This window comes from Lissotriton vulgaris, chromosome 5 (genome assembly GCF_964263255.1).
Source record: "Lissotriton vulgaris chromosome 5, aLisVul1.2, whole genome shotgun sequence".
Classification (NCBI taxonomy): Eukaryota; Metazoa; Chordata; class Amphibia; order Caudata; family Salamandridae; genus Lissotriton; species Lissotriton vulgaris.
In genome coordinates, this window is record NC_141693.1 from 118,596,102 (window position 1) to 118,614,496 (window position 18,395).

General features: G+C 47.3%; 1 protein-coding gene across 2 annotated transcripts in view; it reads right to left on the reverse strand.

Annotated features, from left to right (window-relative positions):
- Positions 1–18,395, reverse strand: part of AGPAT2 (1-acylglycerol-3-phosphate O-acyltransferase 2) — a 453,413-nt gene that overhangs the window by 85,742 nt on the left and 349,276 nt on the right. For both annotated transcript variants that reach the window (XR_015295860.1, XM_086921038.1), the window contains exon 5: positions 2,795–2,867. Coding sequence is in view for 1 of the 2 variants with exons in the window: in XM_086921038.1 (XP_086777164.1) it covers positions 2,795–2,867 (73 nt within the window). In the remaining variant the exon portion in view is untranslated. The remainder of the gene's footprint in view (positions 1–2,794; positions 2,868–18,395) is intronic.

The window sequence follows — 18,395 nt, forward strand, 5'->3', positions numbered from 1 at the left end:
CCATACCGAGACCCGCTGACCCAGGACAGGCTCTGATATTAGACTTGGTATGCTCCAAAGTGCACGTCACCTTACCGAGACCCACTGACTCAGGACAGAGATCAGAAAATAGACTTGGTATGTTCTCTAGTACACGCCACCATACCAAGACCCGCTGACCCAGGACAGGCTCTGATATTAGACTTGTTATGCTCCCAAGTGCACGTCACCATACTAAGACCCACTATACCAGGACAGGCTCAGAAAATAGACCTGGTATGTTCTCTAGTACACGCCACCATACCAAGACCCCTTGACCCAGGACAGGCTCTGATATTAGACTTGGTATGCTCCTATGTGGATGCCACCATACCGAGACCCGCTGACCCAGGACAGGCTCTGATATTAGACTTGGTATGCTCCAAAGTGCACGTCACCTTACCGAGACCCACTGACTCAGGACAGGCTCAGAAAATAGACTTGGTATTTTCTCTAGTACACGCCACCATACCAAGACCCACTGACCCAGGACAGGCTTCGATATTAGACTTGGTATGTTCCCACATGGATGTCACGATACCAAGACCCCCTGACCCAGAACAGGCTTCGATATTAGACTCAGTATGTTCCCACGTGGACGTCACCATACTAAGACCCGCTGACCCATGACATGCCCCGATATTAGACATGGTATGTTTCCACGTGGACGCCACCATACTGAGACCTGCTGCCCTAAAACAGGCTCTGATATTAGACTCAGTATGTTCCCACGTGGACGCCACCATACCGAGACCCGCTGGCCCAGGACAGGCTCTGATATTGGACTTGGTATGCTCCCAAGTGCACGTCACCATACTTCGACCCACTGACCCAGGACAGGCTCAGAAAATAGACTTGGTATGTTCTCTAGTACACACCACCATACCAAGAACCGCTAACCCAGGACAGGCTCCGATATTAGACTTGGTATGTTCCCACGTGTACGCCACCATACCGAGACCCCTTGACCCAGGACAGGCTCTGATATTAGACTTGGTATATTCGCATGTGGGCGCCACCATAAAAAGACCCGCTGGCCAAGGACAGGCTCTGATATTAGACTTGGTATGCTCCCAAGTGCCCGTCACCATACTAAAACCCACTGACCCAGGACAGGCTCCGATATTAGACTTGGTATGCTCCCAAGTGCATGTCACCATACTAAGACCCGCTGACCCAGGACAGGCTCAGATAATAGACTTGGTATTTTCTTTAGTACACGCCATCATACCAAGACCTGCTGACCCAGGACAGGCTCAGAAAATAGACTTGGTATTTTATCTAGTACACACCACCATACCAAGAACCGCTAATCCAGGACAGGCTCCGTTATAAGACTTGGAATGTTCCCACGTGGACGCCACCATACTAAGACTCGCTGACCCAGGACATGCCCTGATATTAGACTTGGTAGGTCCCCATATGAACACCATCATACTAAGACTCGCTGACCCAGGACATGCCCTGATATTAGACTTGGTATGTCCCCACATGAACACCACCATACCAAGACCCGCTGACCCAGAACAGGCTCCGTTATAAGACTTGGAATGTTCCCACGTGGACGCCACCATACTAAGACTCGCTGACCCAGGACATGCCCTGATATTAGACTTGGTAGGTCCCCATATGAACACCATCATACTAAGACTCGCTGACCCAGGACATGCCCTGATATTAGACTTGGTATGTTCCCACGTGGACGCCACCATACCGAGACCACTTGACCCAGGACACGCTCTGATATTAGACTTGATATGTCTCCACATGGACACCACCATACCAAGACCCGCTGACCCAGGTCAGGCCCTGCTATTAGACATTGCCGGTGCCAGAACAACCGACTTGCAGTCAGATAGACCCTCCCAGGAAGGGCTGGGGAAAATTTCCAGGAAGAACCAGGCCACCAGTCAGAGGGTGTTTGAAAATGGAAGACAAGCCCCCTTAGACTGCTGAGCTCACCTTCCTCTGCCCCAGGGACTCACAGTGACCCGAATGAATCTGAATCAAAGTACTGCAGTGTGTGCAAACATAAAGGGGGTGCAGTATTTATGGACCTTTCACATTCGCACAATTACATTCTTTCACCACAGGGGTGTTTAGTATCTCCCACTGATCAATAATTGCCCTAGTACCTTGGACAGAGCCGCCATTCCACAGGTGAGGTGAGGCAGCTGCTGCCTTAGGAGAACTACCCATCAGTGGCGCCACTACTGAAAAAGTCAGAATCATGGGGAGAGCTACACGTGGCAAGATTGTGTTTTGCCTGGAGCGCTGGAAATCCTTTACTCCTGGCTGCACCAGGGCCAACGCAAAATTTACTGAGCTGCACACAACAAAGTGTATGCAACTGGGAGATGTATGTATGTTTTTTTTTAAACAGGTGATTCTTATAAGGTATACGGAATGCCACATTTTATCCTCGTATTAAGGAAAAGAAAGGGGGACAGGCAGTATACATGAGTACAACTAAGGACGTCGGAAGTGGGTGGGGCTAATGGGGGAATTTGTCTCTGTGTTCAACAAGAAGTGCATTTCTGGATATAAAAGCCAAGGAAACAGGGTAAAATGGATTTCTGTTAAAAAGTGCAGGTTTAGGGTCCAAACTTGAAAATAAAGAATGCTATCGACACCTAAAGTAATAATAAAAATCAGGTAGGGCACTCGAAGGATGCTCGACAGGAGGGTTAGATCTTGAGAGGATTATTGAGCGAAAGAAAGCGACACAGAAAGTATTGTTAGCGCACATTGACCAGAGCATTATTAGACTGCGTACCTGACGTAAACAGCGGCTTGGATCGGTCGTAGAAGCTGGAGAAAGAGGAGTACACCACTTGAATGATTGGCACCTTCCAAAAAGAAAGAAAATAATCATTACACATCCCAGCTCTTTCCCACATCACCTGGAAGTTAGCACAGTCAGCATATATTCAGAATCGGAAGCTCCCATGGCCACAGATATTTTTTCAAGATAAATGCAGCTTACCTCTCATTAAACAACAAATGACAGGTCACAAGGATGAATATCAACAAAGTTTGGTTCACTTAACAACATGTCCTTGCAGTAGATCAATAGCTGCAAGAACTGATAGTAGTGTATTCCCCACTCTCATCTGACACAAGAGTTCAGTTCAGTTCATACCTACAGGAGTCTTCAGTTTGGGGTGCACAATATACCTATAAACCTGCTTTAGCCTTGGGGTACCCCTACCTTACAATGAGAAGGGCATAAGTGGAGACCCATACTGCTTGCCTAGGTGGGTGCACAGTTTTATAGTAGATAGCTAACACAATACCAAGACATAATATGAGAAAAAGGGTAACTTACTGGTGTGGTAATGATCGTAGCATGACATAGTGTGTGTGCCCTGTCACGCTTCCTAGCAGCCTTACATATAGTGACTGAAGTGAGGCATTAATAGGTGCAATCTACTTCAAACTGGATCTACAACCTGCTTAATAGTACATTAAGTGATGGAAGAGGCTAGCAGGCAGAGTTGCATTGCTTCTTTTTTCTTTATGTTACCAACTGATGTCCTACTCAGGGGTGCCTGTGAGGAAGGTGTGCTGTCCTGAACCCCAAGACAGTATTGAGTGATAGACCGAGATCCACCTAGGGCTCCTGCCACACGTGATGTGATGAACAAGGATCTACCTAGAGTTCTTTGTGCAGATTATTCAATGATGCACAGGAATCATTCTCGGGTCTTGGTGCATATTGTGCAGTGGTGGGCCAGGATCCACCTAGGGCCCTCAGTGCAGATTGGTGAATCGTCTCGGTCCAGGGAGTCTTGATCCTTAAACAGTCATATGCAGCCAAACCTGACCTGGACGGAGCATGATTATTTGTGTTCTACCGGACATAAAGTTTCGCAGCCATTTTAAGGCTGTTCCCTGGATGCCACAAGAGTCCAGTCTCTCCGCTACCATTTCATGTGAGATGGTATCAAATGCTGCAGAGAGATCTAGTAATATCAGGATTGCCGATCCGCCTTCATCAATTTGTAGCCTGAGCGAGTCCGTGACTGCTAGGATAGCAGTCTCGGTGCTAAAACCCTGTCGGAATCCCGATTGTGATGGATCTAGAATTTCGTTAAGCTCCAGATCATGACTAAGTTGTTTATTGATCATGCTTTCTAGCATCTTGCCCAATGAAGGTAAAAGGGAGATCGGACGGTAGATACCAAGTTCTCATGGGTCTGCCATTGGTTTCTTCAAGATAGGAAGCACAAATGCTTCTTTCCATGTTCTTGGTATATTCCCAGATTGTATAGATGAGTTAAACAGTTGGAGAATTGCTGGAGCACAACTGGTGGCTAAGAGGGCCATCGTCTTGGCAGGACAAAGATCAGTCGGTGAGCCCAATTTCGCTGAGGCAAATACTTTAGAGACTTCTTCAAGGGTGATTGGGTCATAACAGTCTAAAGTACTTCCTGTCCTTTTTTCAGCTCCAACTATCTGCTGGGACAATCAGGAACCTGCACAGTTTTAGATGGAAAGTTGGCGTAGATTCTGATGATCTTTCCTTGGAAATTGCTAGCTAGCTGATTACAGAAGTCTTGAGTTTCTATGGGGGATTGCCTGCAAGCGTGAGGAGACACACATTCTTTTACTATGTTTAAGAGGGCTTTAGGAGCATTAGCAGCACCCTCAATTTGGTTAATGATAAATTGGCGTTGTGCCAATTTTAGATTGAAATGATAGGTGGACAGCGTTTGTTTATACTGGGTTCTGTCTAGTGTTGTTTTACTGACGCGCCAGACTCTCTCCAATCTTTTGCATTTGGACTTTTCCGCCCTAAGCTCGCTGGTGTACCAGGGGGCTGATGGGCGGTTTTGCGACTGAACCATATTTTTCTTAGGGATCCCTGCCTCCAAGGCAGTGACAAACGCCTTATTGAAACCCTCCAACGTTAGCTCATTTCCCATCTCCATTCTCCCCATTTCTGATTGAAAAACCTCCTCAAAGGCTTCGAATGAAAGATTGTGCCAGGGCCTAAGCATACTTTGTTTCTTACCCAAAATTAAGATTGAAGTCTTAGGACATGGCAGTTTGATGACGAAAATGATCATAGCATGAGCTGACCATGTGAGAGGCTCTGGGGGGCTGCCGGTTAAATAGTCAATGTTAGAAAAGATAAGATCTAACATGTGTCCAGCGGTGTGGGTTGGACCAGTAACTCTTTGGGCCAGGCCAAGCATATCAAGAGCGGACATGAGTTTGTTCATCTCCAGACTCATTTGGTTTTCCCTGTGTAAGTTAAAATCCCCCAGTAGAAGGAAATTATTTGCAGCAAGCACGTGCATAGCAATTAATTCGGTCAAATTGTCCGCAAAATCGTTTTTTAAGCCTGGGGGACGATATAATAATGCTCCATTCCAACTGTCTGTAGGTGAGGTTGTAACCTTGAAAATTCCTAGTTCCATACTGTCATTACTTAGTGTGGTAATCCAATTTAGTGAAAGATGATTTTTAAAAGCTATCGCTATCCCACCACCTGTCTTTCCCTCTCTGTCCAGATGCAAAAAGGAGTATTTCTCGGGAATACCCACTTCAATCAGAGGATAATTAGTGTATTTTAACCATGTTTCCGTAAAGAAACATATGTCTGGGGTGTGCGAGGAGATCATGTCCCAGATTTCTAAAGGGTGCATTAAAAGCGATCTCACATTAACTAATATGCACTTTAGACCACTGATACTTTGTTACATTAGGTAATTCCTAATCTCAGGGCCAGCAAACATCTGGTCACCTTGAAATTTACAATAGCTACAAGCCACTGGACCTTCCAGTATGCCAGGAACATTCTGCTAAACTATGAACAAATGGTCCTTGACAACAGGGAATCTGACTTTGTAATAATTATAGGCCACAATGAACTCTATAACAAGAAGAAAGTCCAGCCGGACTTAGAATTTAATTCAATGTATTGAAAATGTGCTTAATCAGACGAACAAACAATAGAGCAGTGGGACACAGTCCTGCATCCTCGATGCTACACATACATTCAAAACATACAATTACAGTGGTATTTCAGGCAATTAGAGGGCGTGAGCAAAGAGAGTATTTAGCGTACATTTGCTTCACATATGCGGGAAACATACAATTTTGGCACATAATAGTACACTTATTGTTTAACCCACATATTGTGTCGACGGCGTTTCGATCCAATTGTATTAATGGATCATCATCAGGACTTCCAATGTTAGCCTGAATGTAGAAAGCCTCCAGGGGTGGGTATCAGGGTGATGCTGATAGTTGGACGATGGAATAAGGGGGTTATCTGGAGATTGTCCCGACTGGAGATAAGGGTAGGAAGGATATTTGCGGGCAGTGGTTGACGTCTGCAGTATACGTCTAATTTTAGGTCTTAACCCAAGAAGACAATTGGTGGGTCAGGGATACAACCGGTTAATTAGCCGATGTCGGGGGAGATATTCTGCTTGCCTAAGAGAGGGTCTTGGCCAGGATGCCGAGTAATTGGGCTCCTCAAGTTCACAGTGGAACCGCAGTCAACCGTCCCGGTGCACAGTCGCGCCGTGGAAAATTCTGCTGGCAGCACAGGTGGTTCTGGTGATTATCTGGCTCCCTCTTTCTGAGCCTACGTAAGGCATTGCCAGAGTAGGAAATACGAGGGGCAAGGGAAGAATTTACCACAAATTGGGCAGGGATTATGGCCTCTGGGCTCGGTTGGGCGCAGACCGGTGCAGACGGGCTTGCCTTTGGCGCGCCCGCTCCGCGCGTCCGCTGCACGTGCGCACTGACACGCTCATTTTATGGCATCATAAATGGCCCCACAACTAGCCCGCCACCCTTCACTACCCGGAAGATAGCATCATCAACGGGTCTTGTTGGCCTCCACCAGGAGGTGATCCAGAGGAAATAGTTGGGATCTACTTTGCAAAAAAGTGAATTAAAATTACCTCTTTATCATAGAATTAGATTTATTCAAAACAATGATAAGAGTATGGTTAAAAACAAAGGTGGATGTGAAAAATATAACCTGTAATGTGTCCTTCACATCATTTACAAAAGGTCAAACACATGGTCTACATGTTTCAGCCAACATGTACCCTTGCAGGGTCAATGGCTTTCATCAGGACCAACTTTAGGGGAAAAGGATAACCCCCCCCCTTGTTTTTTATATATTACTCACGTCAGGTGGAACACTATCCCCTGGACCTGATTATTTGGCCGGTCGTATTCATTCCGGCAAGCGAGATTGCATTTGCTCTCAGCTGTGAATAAAAATAAAATAATGCAACCATCATTATGGGCACAGAACAAACATGAGATTTCACACATTTATAGGATGAAAACCAGACATACTACACAATGTCTGGTAATATGTGTGAACTAACGTTACTTTTTATTCACAGCTGAGAGCAAATGCAATATCGCTAGCCAAATGAATACGACCGGACGATATTTCTTATGAAGATCCCTTGAGGACTCAGGGATCCACTCCTTTTTGGCATCAGATTCATGCCTTGCCTGCAGACTAAGCTCCTTGGCAGGGATGACAACTGCACAGCTCCACCTTAAAAAGAGTGAGCCAGGTGAGAAGGTGTTTGGATGACTATCTATTAACTGCCAGAGATTTGTGCAATTAGTGCTGAAGAACTGGTATCAAGGGGAGACCTGGGCTATCTTTCATACCTTGGAGGTGACTGATGGAGATACATTTGGAACATCCAGTCACTGAGTGAGGAGCTCCATCCTGGCCAAGCAGACATCACACAAAGATCTCATGAACAAAAGCCAAGTCCTGAGCAGACGAATAGTGCTTGCAGCTTTAGATGCATCGTCCATCTCATAGAAGCTACGATAAAGGGAGAACTTTCTCTAACCACTGGGGACATACAAATTATGTCTGACCATCTCCACAAAAATTGTATTACTTCAGCACATGAATAGAATTGCTTTACATGTATTTACATTTTGTTGTGTGTTACATAAAACGCCTACGTTACCAAAGCTCCCGGACACGCCTGAGACACATTTGCACCCGACAATCCTCCTCCCTGAGGACCTTTAAAAAGGTCCAAAAACCCCCTTGTGGGAGGTAACTTCGTTAGATCCTAGACAAGAGACCTTATAGTAGTGAGAGATTTATAAATATGGGTTATTAATGAATCAATATTTTTGTCGACGCATTGCACTATTTGAACACTGCGCTGCAAGTCCAAATAATTACAACTCCCTTGCTGACCCAACAAGGGCCTGGTCCAAGACTAGCTAAGCCAGAGCGTTCATACACTACCAACCACCTAGAAACCCAAAGCCTGGACGCTCAATCAGCAACATGAGGCCCAAGGGTTACAGTGGAAAATCCTCGCAACCCAAATCCCTATCTGCTCCGGGCCCTCTGACACTCCACTTCTCACTATGCCCTCCAATGGCCCTGCTGGAAACTGCTCCTGTCTCGCCAGAACCTCAATCCCCTTTGATCTGCCTTGCGGAGTGTGGGTGCTTGACGGGTGTTGTTCGGTTATACTGTTTTGGGTTATAGGGATTTGTATAGCGCGCCCTGGTGTCAAGGTTTCGATCTCAGAACGAGTCTTATTTTGTTTATGAATTGAAATTGATAACCATCACATTGTGTTTTGGTTCTCTGGCTGTTCTCGGCTGGTGTTTATCATTTATTACTGGATGCCTTGTAAAGTTTGGTGGTTGTGTGGCATGAGGTTTTACCAAGATGTGCGAGTGTTGTCCGGGCTACTTGGGTCGCTCACTGCCTGGCATGTTGGTAGTGAGGGCATAAACTGGATGTAGGGGTTCAATGGCCATAACATAAAATGATGACGCCCGATACAGAACGAGATGGAGGACCAGAGTCTCCTATACCTCACAGATATTCATTGGTCATCAGCTCAATTGGGTCGCCATCAAGGGATGCCCCATGCCACAAGGGCTGATTGGACCTGCGTTATGCCAATGAGGGGTCTTGGTATTAGCGCACCGCGCTGTCCATCAATTGCTCTGCGTGGAATGTATTCCCGGGGCGGGTTCGTCGCTATGGCAGAAGAGCGTCGCCCCACAAGAAACATAAAATGACAATAACACCATGTTATTATCATTTTATTTTTCCCTAGCGGCTCTGTAGGTGCGGGAGGGAGTGCCTACAGAGCAGGGGAGGAGTGGTAGGCACTCTCCAAGTGCGCATGACTGTTTGGCCCGCGATCTTGGGCTAGCCAATCAGTCATGCACACTTTGCATGTTTTCCAACGGCTGTAATGCAAAGCCTGGGTAGAGAACATGTACAGGCCCCCGTCTCCATCTGAGACCTGAACATAGGTGCTCAGACAAATCACGACACTGCTGTCAAAAGCGTCGTGATTGCATAGAGAGGTTTAGAAACCGGAGTGCTTCCTGTTCCTGCGTCGTGGCAAGAAGGACAGAGAAAAGGCAGCCAATGGTAAGGCAAGTTAAAAAATCCCCCCCTTTTTAAACCCTCCCCTTGTCCCACAACTGCTGCCCGTAGCAGCCGCTACTGCCGTATTCACTAATATCAGTAAATAAATTCAAACAGAACGACATTGTCACAATCTTATCATGCCGGCAGCTTACCAGCTCAGAGAGGGCAAAATAAATGGGGTTATTTTAAATAGGAGAGGCTCACGACACCAGATAAGAATATGTTTCTATGTAGCACCAACCATGAGTTTAACCATATCAGGGGCAACTAACACAACAGCTTTCAGTACATATATGCCTCTAATGCAAGACGAGATATTTGACAATAAAAGGAACTGATTCGGTCTTCTGAAGCATTCCTGTAAACACATTATGCGGTGAATTGTCTTGAGACACAGGCTACATTGGAAATAGGCTATAAGACTCCTTGCGTAGGCTCCTAGCCTTTTCTTAATTAGACCTGCCTGTGGAGACCTGTTAATTGCAGCTAATTTGCAAGTGTATTTGTCTTCTTTATCAAAACGTGGAATGTCAGTCAGTCAGTCAAAATACTTTATTTCGATAAATCAATATCATAAAAAGACAATAGCACTATACAAAATTTACATATACTAAAATGCACAGATTATACAAGATAAAATCACGATTATATACACAATAAGAAATATGTACAAAAGTGTTAAAAAATTACCCTTTAAAAGTACATAAAAGATACATTAAAAAGAGGTCATATTAAAAAAGATACAAAGCAACAAACATTATCGATTCCCACATTTCATTATCAATCTGTAAACATTTCCATTATGTAAACATAGTACTCGATTTCATCCAACTATGAAGCAACATTATAGGAGTTATTGATCATCTTCCTATTCTTAATCCTAGCAGCACCCACTAAGAAACTGGCAACATGGAACATGATCCTAGGGGTCTGCAGTAATTGTAAAAACAAAAGTGCTGGCTTTACTTGAATAAACCCAGCCTCCTTTAGAATAGGGATCAGAAATTTCGCCCTTATAGCCGTGTAGTGACCACAGAACATCAAAACGTGCATTGTATTCTGGGTGGAGAAGTTGTCACAAGAACACGGCATTGCGTTTTCAGGGGTACTCCAGGTTGGAAAATGTCCAAGGTTCAAGTGGATCAAGTTAAAGCGGAATCGAGTCAAAAGGAACCGGTGATATGGTCGATTCACAGTGGTTAAATACATTTCAGGGCCTTCTTGGGAACTCATAATGATGTTAGCCCTCACAGTAGTTTTTTTTAATTCCATTTGTTCCCTCTCCAAGCTTAGCATTTCTCCCATTGCACCCTTAATCAGAGCGATGTCCTTTGTTGTTATAGACTCTGGGGAGGAAAAAAGCTCTGGTCTCCCTAACTTGGCAAAACTATCTTTAGTGTATGCTAGCCGCAAAATTTAGTTAGATCTATCTAGCTGTAAGCAGTCTTTCAGAATGATATGATTAAGGGGAATTTCCTGGTTCAACCACATCTTCAGCCATGCTAGTAGAGGAGCCATTTTTATCATGTCTGAAATAAAACCTACTCCAAGTTCAGTGTGGATTGTATATGACGGTGTAGACTGTGGAACAGAGAGAACAGCTCTTAAACATTTATTCTCTGTGATCTGTATACTATCCGGGGAGCAATATCCCCAAATTGAACTACCATATGTGGCCACAGCAAGGCATTTTGCTTTATAGATTTTCATTAATGTTGCAATTGGCCTTGCCCCCAATTTTTTCGAGAAACCCTGTAGAGCGGAAGAGGTTCTTGCAAGGGAAATGTTTCTGTTTTTTAGCTGTGGTCCCCAGTTCCCTCTCTCGTCAAACGTAATCCCCAAATATGGGAAAGTAGCTAATCTACAAAGTTCTTCTTTGCCACAGGTAAAGGTTTTTAAAATCTTATTCTTTATGCTCCTACCCATTTTCATGATTTGTGACTTCTTGACGTTTATCTTAAGGTCCAGGGAGCCCATAAAGTTCTCAAATCTGGGCTTGCCCCGAGCTGGTCGCTCCTCCTCCACCACCGACCAGATCTCCTCATCGCTCCTTCTAAACACCCCAGCCCACTCCTCGGACCCAAACCTAGCCGCCGCCAACTTCACCCTATGGTTATCCAACACCGCCGACACCTTAGCACCACTGAAAAAACGTCAAAGCAAACCTGGCAACAAGAAGGCCTCGTGGTTCAACGATGATCTTAAGAAGTCCAAGAAACTCTGCCGCACCCTTGAAAAAGCGTGGAAAAAAGACCCAACCACCAGCACCAAGGACGCCTTCAAAACCGCCACCCGCACTCACCACCAACTAATCCGAAAGGCCAAGAAAACAGCATTCAAGGATCGACTTGACAACAACGCCCACAACAGCAAGGAACTTTTCAACATCGTCAAGGAGTTTTCCAATCCCTCGGCCAACTCCAACGACATCACCCCCTCTCAAGCCCTCTGCGACTCCCTAGCCTCATTCTTCCACAACAAGATTGCTGACATCCACAACAGCTTCGACAACCAACCTGGAGCCCAACCCACCCAACCACATGCTGAACACTCTCCCCCCGCGAACACCCTTAACGACTGGAACCCAATCTCCACTGAGGACACCATCCGCCTGATGAACTCCATCCACTCAGGATCCCCCACAGACCCATGCCCTCACCACATCTTCAACAAAGCAGACTCCGTCATAGCACCGCACCTCCGAGACGTCATCAACTGCTCCTTCAACTCCGCCACCTTTCCGGAAAACTGGAAACACGCTGAACTCACCGCCCTTCTGAAAAAACCCACAGCGGACCCCACCGAACTCAAAAATTACCGCCCCATCTCGCTCCTTCCATTCCCGGCCAAAGTCATCGAGAAAGCGGTCAACAACCAGCTCGCCGCTTTTCTCGAAGCCAACAAATCCCTCGACTCCTCACAATCTGGCTTCCGAGCAAAACACAGCACTGAAACCGCCCTCATCGCAGCAACAGACGACATTCGAACTCTACTGGACAATGGAGACACAGTCGCCCTCATCCTCCTCGACCTCTCTGCAGCATTCGACACAGTCTGCCACAGCACCCTTTTACAACGCCTCAGCAACATCGGAATACATGGAAAAGCACTTGAATGGATCACCTCGTTCCTCACCGGAAGAACCCAGAGAGTCCGCCTTCCACCATTCAAGTCCGAGGCCACCGAAGTCATCTGTGGCGTACCACAAGGATCCTCTCTCAGCCCCACCCTCTTCAACGTATACATGAGCCCCCTCGCGACCATCGCCCGCCAACACAACCTCAACATCATCTCTTACGCGGATGACACTCAACTGATCCTTTCTCTCACCAAGGACCCCAACACCGCCAAAACTAACCTACACGAAGGAATGAAAGAAGTTGCTGAATGGATGAAACACAGCCGTCTGAAACTGAACTCAGATAAAACAGAAGTCCTCATCCTAGGTACATCCCCCTCTGCATGGGACGACTCTTGGTGGCCGGAAGCCCTTGGAAAAGCACCCATCCCGACAGACCACGCACGGAACCTAGGCGTTATCCTGGATTCTTCACTTTCAATGAACAGACAAGTCAGCGCCGTATCCTCATCCTGCTTCAACATTCTTCGCATGCTCAAAAAAACATTTCGCTGGATCCCCACCGAAACCAGGAAAACAGTCACCCATGCTCTGGTCACGAGCCGACTGGACTACGGAAACACCCTCTACGCAGGCACTACCGCTAAACTTCAAAAGAAACTCCAACGAATCCAAAACGCCTCAGCCAGAATCATATTAGACATCCCACGCAACGAACACATCTCTGGTCACCTGAAAGACCTCCACTGGCTACCCGTCAATAAGAGAATCACTTTCCGACTGCTAACCCACGCACACAAATCACTCTACGACATCGGACCAGAATGCCTCAATTCAAGACTGACCTTCTACACCCCCTCCCGCCAACTACGCTCCTCCAGCCAAGCTCTCGCCACTATACCTCGCATCAACAAGACCACCATGGGAGGCAGATCCTTCTCCTACCTGGCTGCTAAAACATGGAACTCACTCCCCACTCACCTTCGCCTTACCCAGAACCACCTAGCTTTCAGAAAGCAACTTAAAACGTGGATATTTGACAAGTAATCCTCCCCCCCCTCCTTAGAGCCTTGAGACCCTCTGGGTATGTAGTGCGCTATATAAATTCTCTGACTTGACTTGACTTGACTCCCCGCTCCCTGACTCCTCGCAGCGCCTGGTATCGTAGCTCTGCTCTGCTCTGTGCTATTGTGCTAATTTGCGCTGCATTATCGAGGCAGCTGACGCTTGTTATTTATATTTGCTTGTTATTTATATTGGCGCTGCTTCGTCAGAATCTGTGGAAAGTACAATCTGCATACAGCTTGTTAATCATATTAGCGCTGCATCGTCAGAATCATTTAAAAGCATAATTTGGCATACAGTGTCTGGCTATTCATTATCTGTCCGCATCGCCTGCTTTTAGCTTGGTGTAACGCTATCAGTGGCCAGATCTCTGCTTGCTTCGGCTGTGACCCGCTTTGGCTCCATTTTTGCATCCATTTTGTTTGTTGTGTCCTCACCCGTAGCTCCACCCCGCTACCGCCACCCAGCTGACCCCCCTCGCCCCTCCCCTCCCACTATCCACATATGACTGATGCATTTGCGCGCAGCGTTCACGCGCAGCGATCGCGCCCCATTCGCGCCAAAGGTGCGCCAAAGGTAAGCCCGTCTACGCCCGTCCGCGCCTGGACCGCGCCCAGCGCCAGACCCCCTGGCCCCCGTCCCACCCACCCCACCCGCATTACTTACGCCGCCTCCACCCTCCAAGCCCGTAAACCCCGGCTGACTCTCCGACTGCGCTCAAGCCGCCCCCGGACACACCCATGGACCCTTCACTTGCAACTCCTGCAAGTTTGACGGCACCAAGACCAACTCCTCATCCACAAACACCAAACAGAGCTCCGACACTAACCACCTTAAATGCATCCTGCTCAACACCAGCTTGGTCCACAAACACGCCATCGACCTCTGGAATCTACTAGACACCATCTCTACGGACGTCGCCTTCCTAACTGAAACATGGATGAACGCCTCCTCAGCCCCAGACATCACCATCGCCATCCCGGATGGCTACAAGATCATCCGTAAAGACCGCAACAAGCAAACAGAAGGAGGCATCGCTATTGTTCACAAGAATTCCATCCGAATCTCAACCAGCTCAGACGTCAACCTCGCTAGCGCCGAGCACCTCCACTTCCAGATCCACACCGACCCCAAGACCACACTCAGAGGCACCCTCCTCTACAGGCCACCAGGACCCCGAGCACAATTCAGTGAAGACATCACTGACTTTATCACCCCACACGCCCTCCCCTCCAAGGACTACATTCTACTGGGAGACCTCAATTATCATCTGGAAAAAAGTAACAGCAACACCACCGCCCTTCTGGAAAATCTCGCCAACCTCGGACTCAAACAACTTGTTAATACCCCCACTCACCTCGCAGGTCACACACTCGACCCTATCTTCACCTCCAGCAAACATATCTCCTTCAGTCACACCACAGCTCTCCATTGGATGGACCACAGCTGCGTTCACTTTATCTACAAAAAGACCACAACCCACAACCATCCTCAACCTACTCTGCGAAGAAACTGGAACAAAATCACCATCGACCAGATCTCCTCATCGCTTCTTCAAAACCCCCCCGCCCACTCATCGAACGCCAACCAAGCAGCCATTAACCTCACTCAATGGCTAACCAACAGGGCCGACAACCTAGCACCCCTGAAAAAACGTCAAATCAAACAAGGCAACAAAAACGCCCCCTGGTTCAACGATGATCTTAAGAAATCCAAGAAACTCTGTCGCTCCCTTGAGAAGGCCTGAAAAAAAGACCCAAACACCAACACCAGAGACGCCTTCAAAAACGCCACCCGCATACACCACCAACTGATCCGAGCTGCCAAGAAAGCCGCTTTCAAAGACCGACTTGACAACAACGCCCACAACAGCAAGGAATTATTCAACATCGTCAAAGAATTCACCAACCCCACTGCCAACTCCAACGACATCACTCCCTCTCAAGACCTCTGCGACTCCCTAGCTTTGTTCTTCCATGACAAAATCGCAGACATCCACAACAGCTTCGACAACCAACCCGGAGACCAACCCACCCATCCTTCTGCCACACCTTCACCCCCCTTGAACATCCTTAATGACTGGAACCCAATCTCCACGGATGATGCCATCCGCCTGATGAACTCCATCCACTCAGGATCCCCCACAGACCCCTGCCCTCACCACATCTTCAACAAAGCAGATTCCATCATCGCACCCCACCTCCGAGATGTCATCAACTGCTCCCTCACCTCCGCCACCTTCCCAGATAGCTGGAAACACGCCGAACTCAGCGCCCTTCTGAAAAAACCCACAGCTGACCCCACCGAACTCAAAAACTACCGCCCCATATCACTCCTTCCATTCCCGGCCAAAGTCATCGAGAAAGCGGTCAACAACCAGCTCGCCGCCTTACTCTAAACCAACAAATCCCTCGACTCCTCACAGTCCGGCTTCCGAGCCAACCACAGCACTGAGACCGCACTCATCGCAGCAACAGACGACATCCGAACTCTACTGGACAATGGTGACACCGTCGCCCTCATCCTCCTCGACCTCTCCGCAGCATTCGACACAGTCTGTCATAGCACCCTGTTACAACGCCTCAGTAACATCGGAATTCAAGGAAAAGTTCTGGAGTGGATCACCTCGTTCCTTGCCGGAAGAACTCAGAGAGTCCGCCTCCCACCATTCAAATCAGAAGCCACTGAAGTCATTTGCGGCGTGCCACAAGGATCTTCACTCAGCCCCACCCTCTTCAACATATACATGAGCCCCCTCGCGGCCATCGCACGTCAACACAACCTCAACATCATCTCCTACGCTGATGACACTCAACTGATCCTCTCACTCACCAAAGACCCTAACACCGCCAAAACCAACCTACATAAAGGAATGAGAGAAGTAGCCGAATGGATGAAGCACAGCCGCCTGAAACTGAATTCCGACAAAACAGAAGTCCTTATCTTAGGTACCTCCCCCTCCGCCTGGGACGACTCGTGGTGGCCAGAATCCCTTGGAAAAGCACCCATCCCAACAGACCACGCACGAAACCTGGGCATCATTCTGGACTCCTCACTCTCGATGACCAGACAAATCAACGCAGTTTCATCATCCTGCTTCAACATTCTTCGCATGCTCAAAAAAACATTTCGCTGGATCCCCAATGAAACCAGAAAAACGGTCACCCACGCACTGGTTACAAGCCGCCTGGACTACGGAAACACCCTTTACGCCGGCACCACCGCAAAACTTCAGAAAAAACTCCAACGCATCCAGAACGCATCAGCCAGACTCATACTAGACATACCGCGTAAAGACCACATTTCTGGTCACCTGAAAAACCTCCACTGGCTCCCCGTCAATAAGAGGATAACATTCCGCCTTCTAACCCGCGCACACAAAGCACTGTACGAACTTGGACCCGAATGCCTCAACACACGACTTTCCTTCTACACCCCCTCCCGCCAGCTACGCTCCTCCCACCAAGCCCTTGCTGCTGTACCTCGCATCAACAAAACCACCATGGGAGGAAGATCCTTCTCCTACCTGGCGGCTAAAACCTGGAACTCACTTCCCACTCACCTTCGCCTCACTCAGAACCACCTAGCATTCAGAAAGCAACTTAAAACCTGGATATTCTACAAGTAACTCCCCTCCCTTCTCCAAGCGCCTTGAGACCCTCTGGGTATGTAGCGCGCTATATAAATCACTGAATTGAATTGAATTGAAATACATCCAGAAGGCGTTGAAGACCAACTCCGGTCCGCAAGAGCAAGACGGCGTCATCCGCGTATAGGAGAACTGGAATTCCAAGTTCTCCTACACACTGAATGTCAAGGGATGCCACTTTTAGCGCGGGTTCCAGGGCATTTATATAGATGGTAAATAAGAGGGGTGCCAAGATACACCCCTGCCTGACACCCCTTTCGGAGTTAAAATGACTAGTACAACGACCATCCGAGGTGACCCTGACGGAGGCTAATAGCTCAGAATGTAAATCCGCCAAGAGATTGACTAAAGCCCTGTCCAGACCCAAATCAAGTAAAATTTGCCACAACTTTGATCGATTAACAAGGTCAAAGGCTGACGAGAGGTCCATGAACCCCAGGTACATGGACCCCTCCATGACCTTGGTATATTTATCCACTAGCATGTGCAAATTGAGACCTTGGTCTAACGTGCTCCTCTTTGGTCTAAATACGTACTGAACATTTGATAGGACCCCTTTCTCGTTCACCCAGTCATTCAGTTTAGATAAAATAACCCGACCCAGTATTTTCACAGAAGAGTCAATTAGGGAAATGGGTCTGTAACAGGAGGGGTCTTGCCTGTTACCCTTTTTGTAGACCGGAATGATAATAGATTTTTTCCACGAGGCCAGAATATTGTCATGGGTTAGAACATTAGAAACTTGACACAAGATTTTTGACCAAAATTTTGGGGCACAATTAAAAACATCCGCCGGGACCCCATCAGGACCTGGAGCCTTGTTTTTCAGGGTCAGTTCTATTGCCCTTTCAACTTCTGCGGCCTCAAAAATTACAGCAGAGCCCTCAACGATAAAAGGGGTGACCTCCATTTGCGAATCATTGCTAGTTTCCAAATAGATTTTACTAAAATGTTGTATCCAGCCCTCGTCTGGAATATTTGCCTCAAGAGGGGAATTTTCCTCACCCGAAAATAACGGTTGATTTATAATTTTCCAAAATAAACCACTATTTTTTAGGGTGTCTGGGTCCAGTAGTTGGGCCCATGCTTCGTCTTTCAACTCCTTTTTTCTATCTAGGATGGCTTTTTTATATATGCTCCTTAAACTAGCTATATGCGCATGGTTT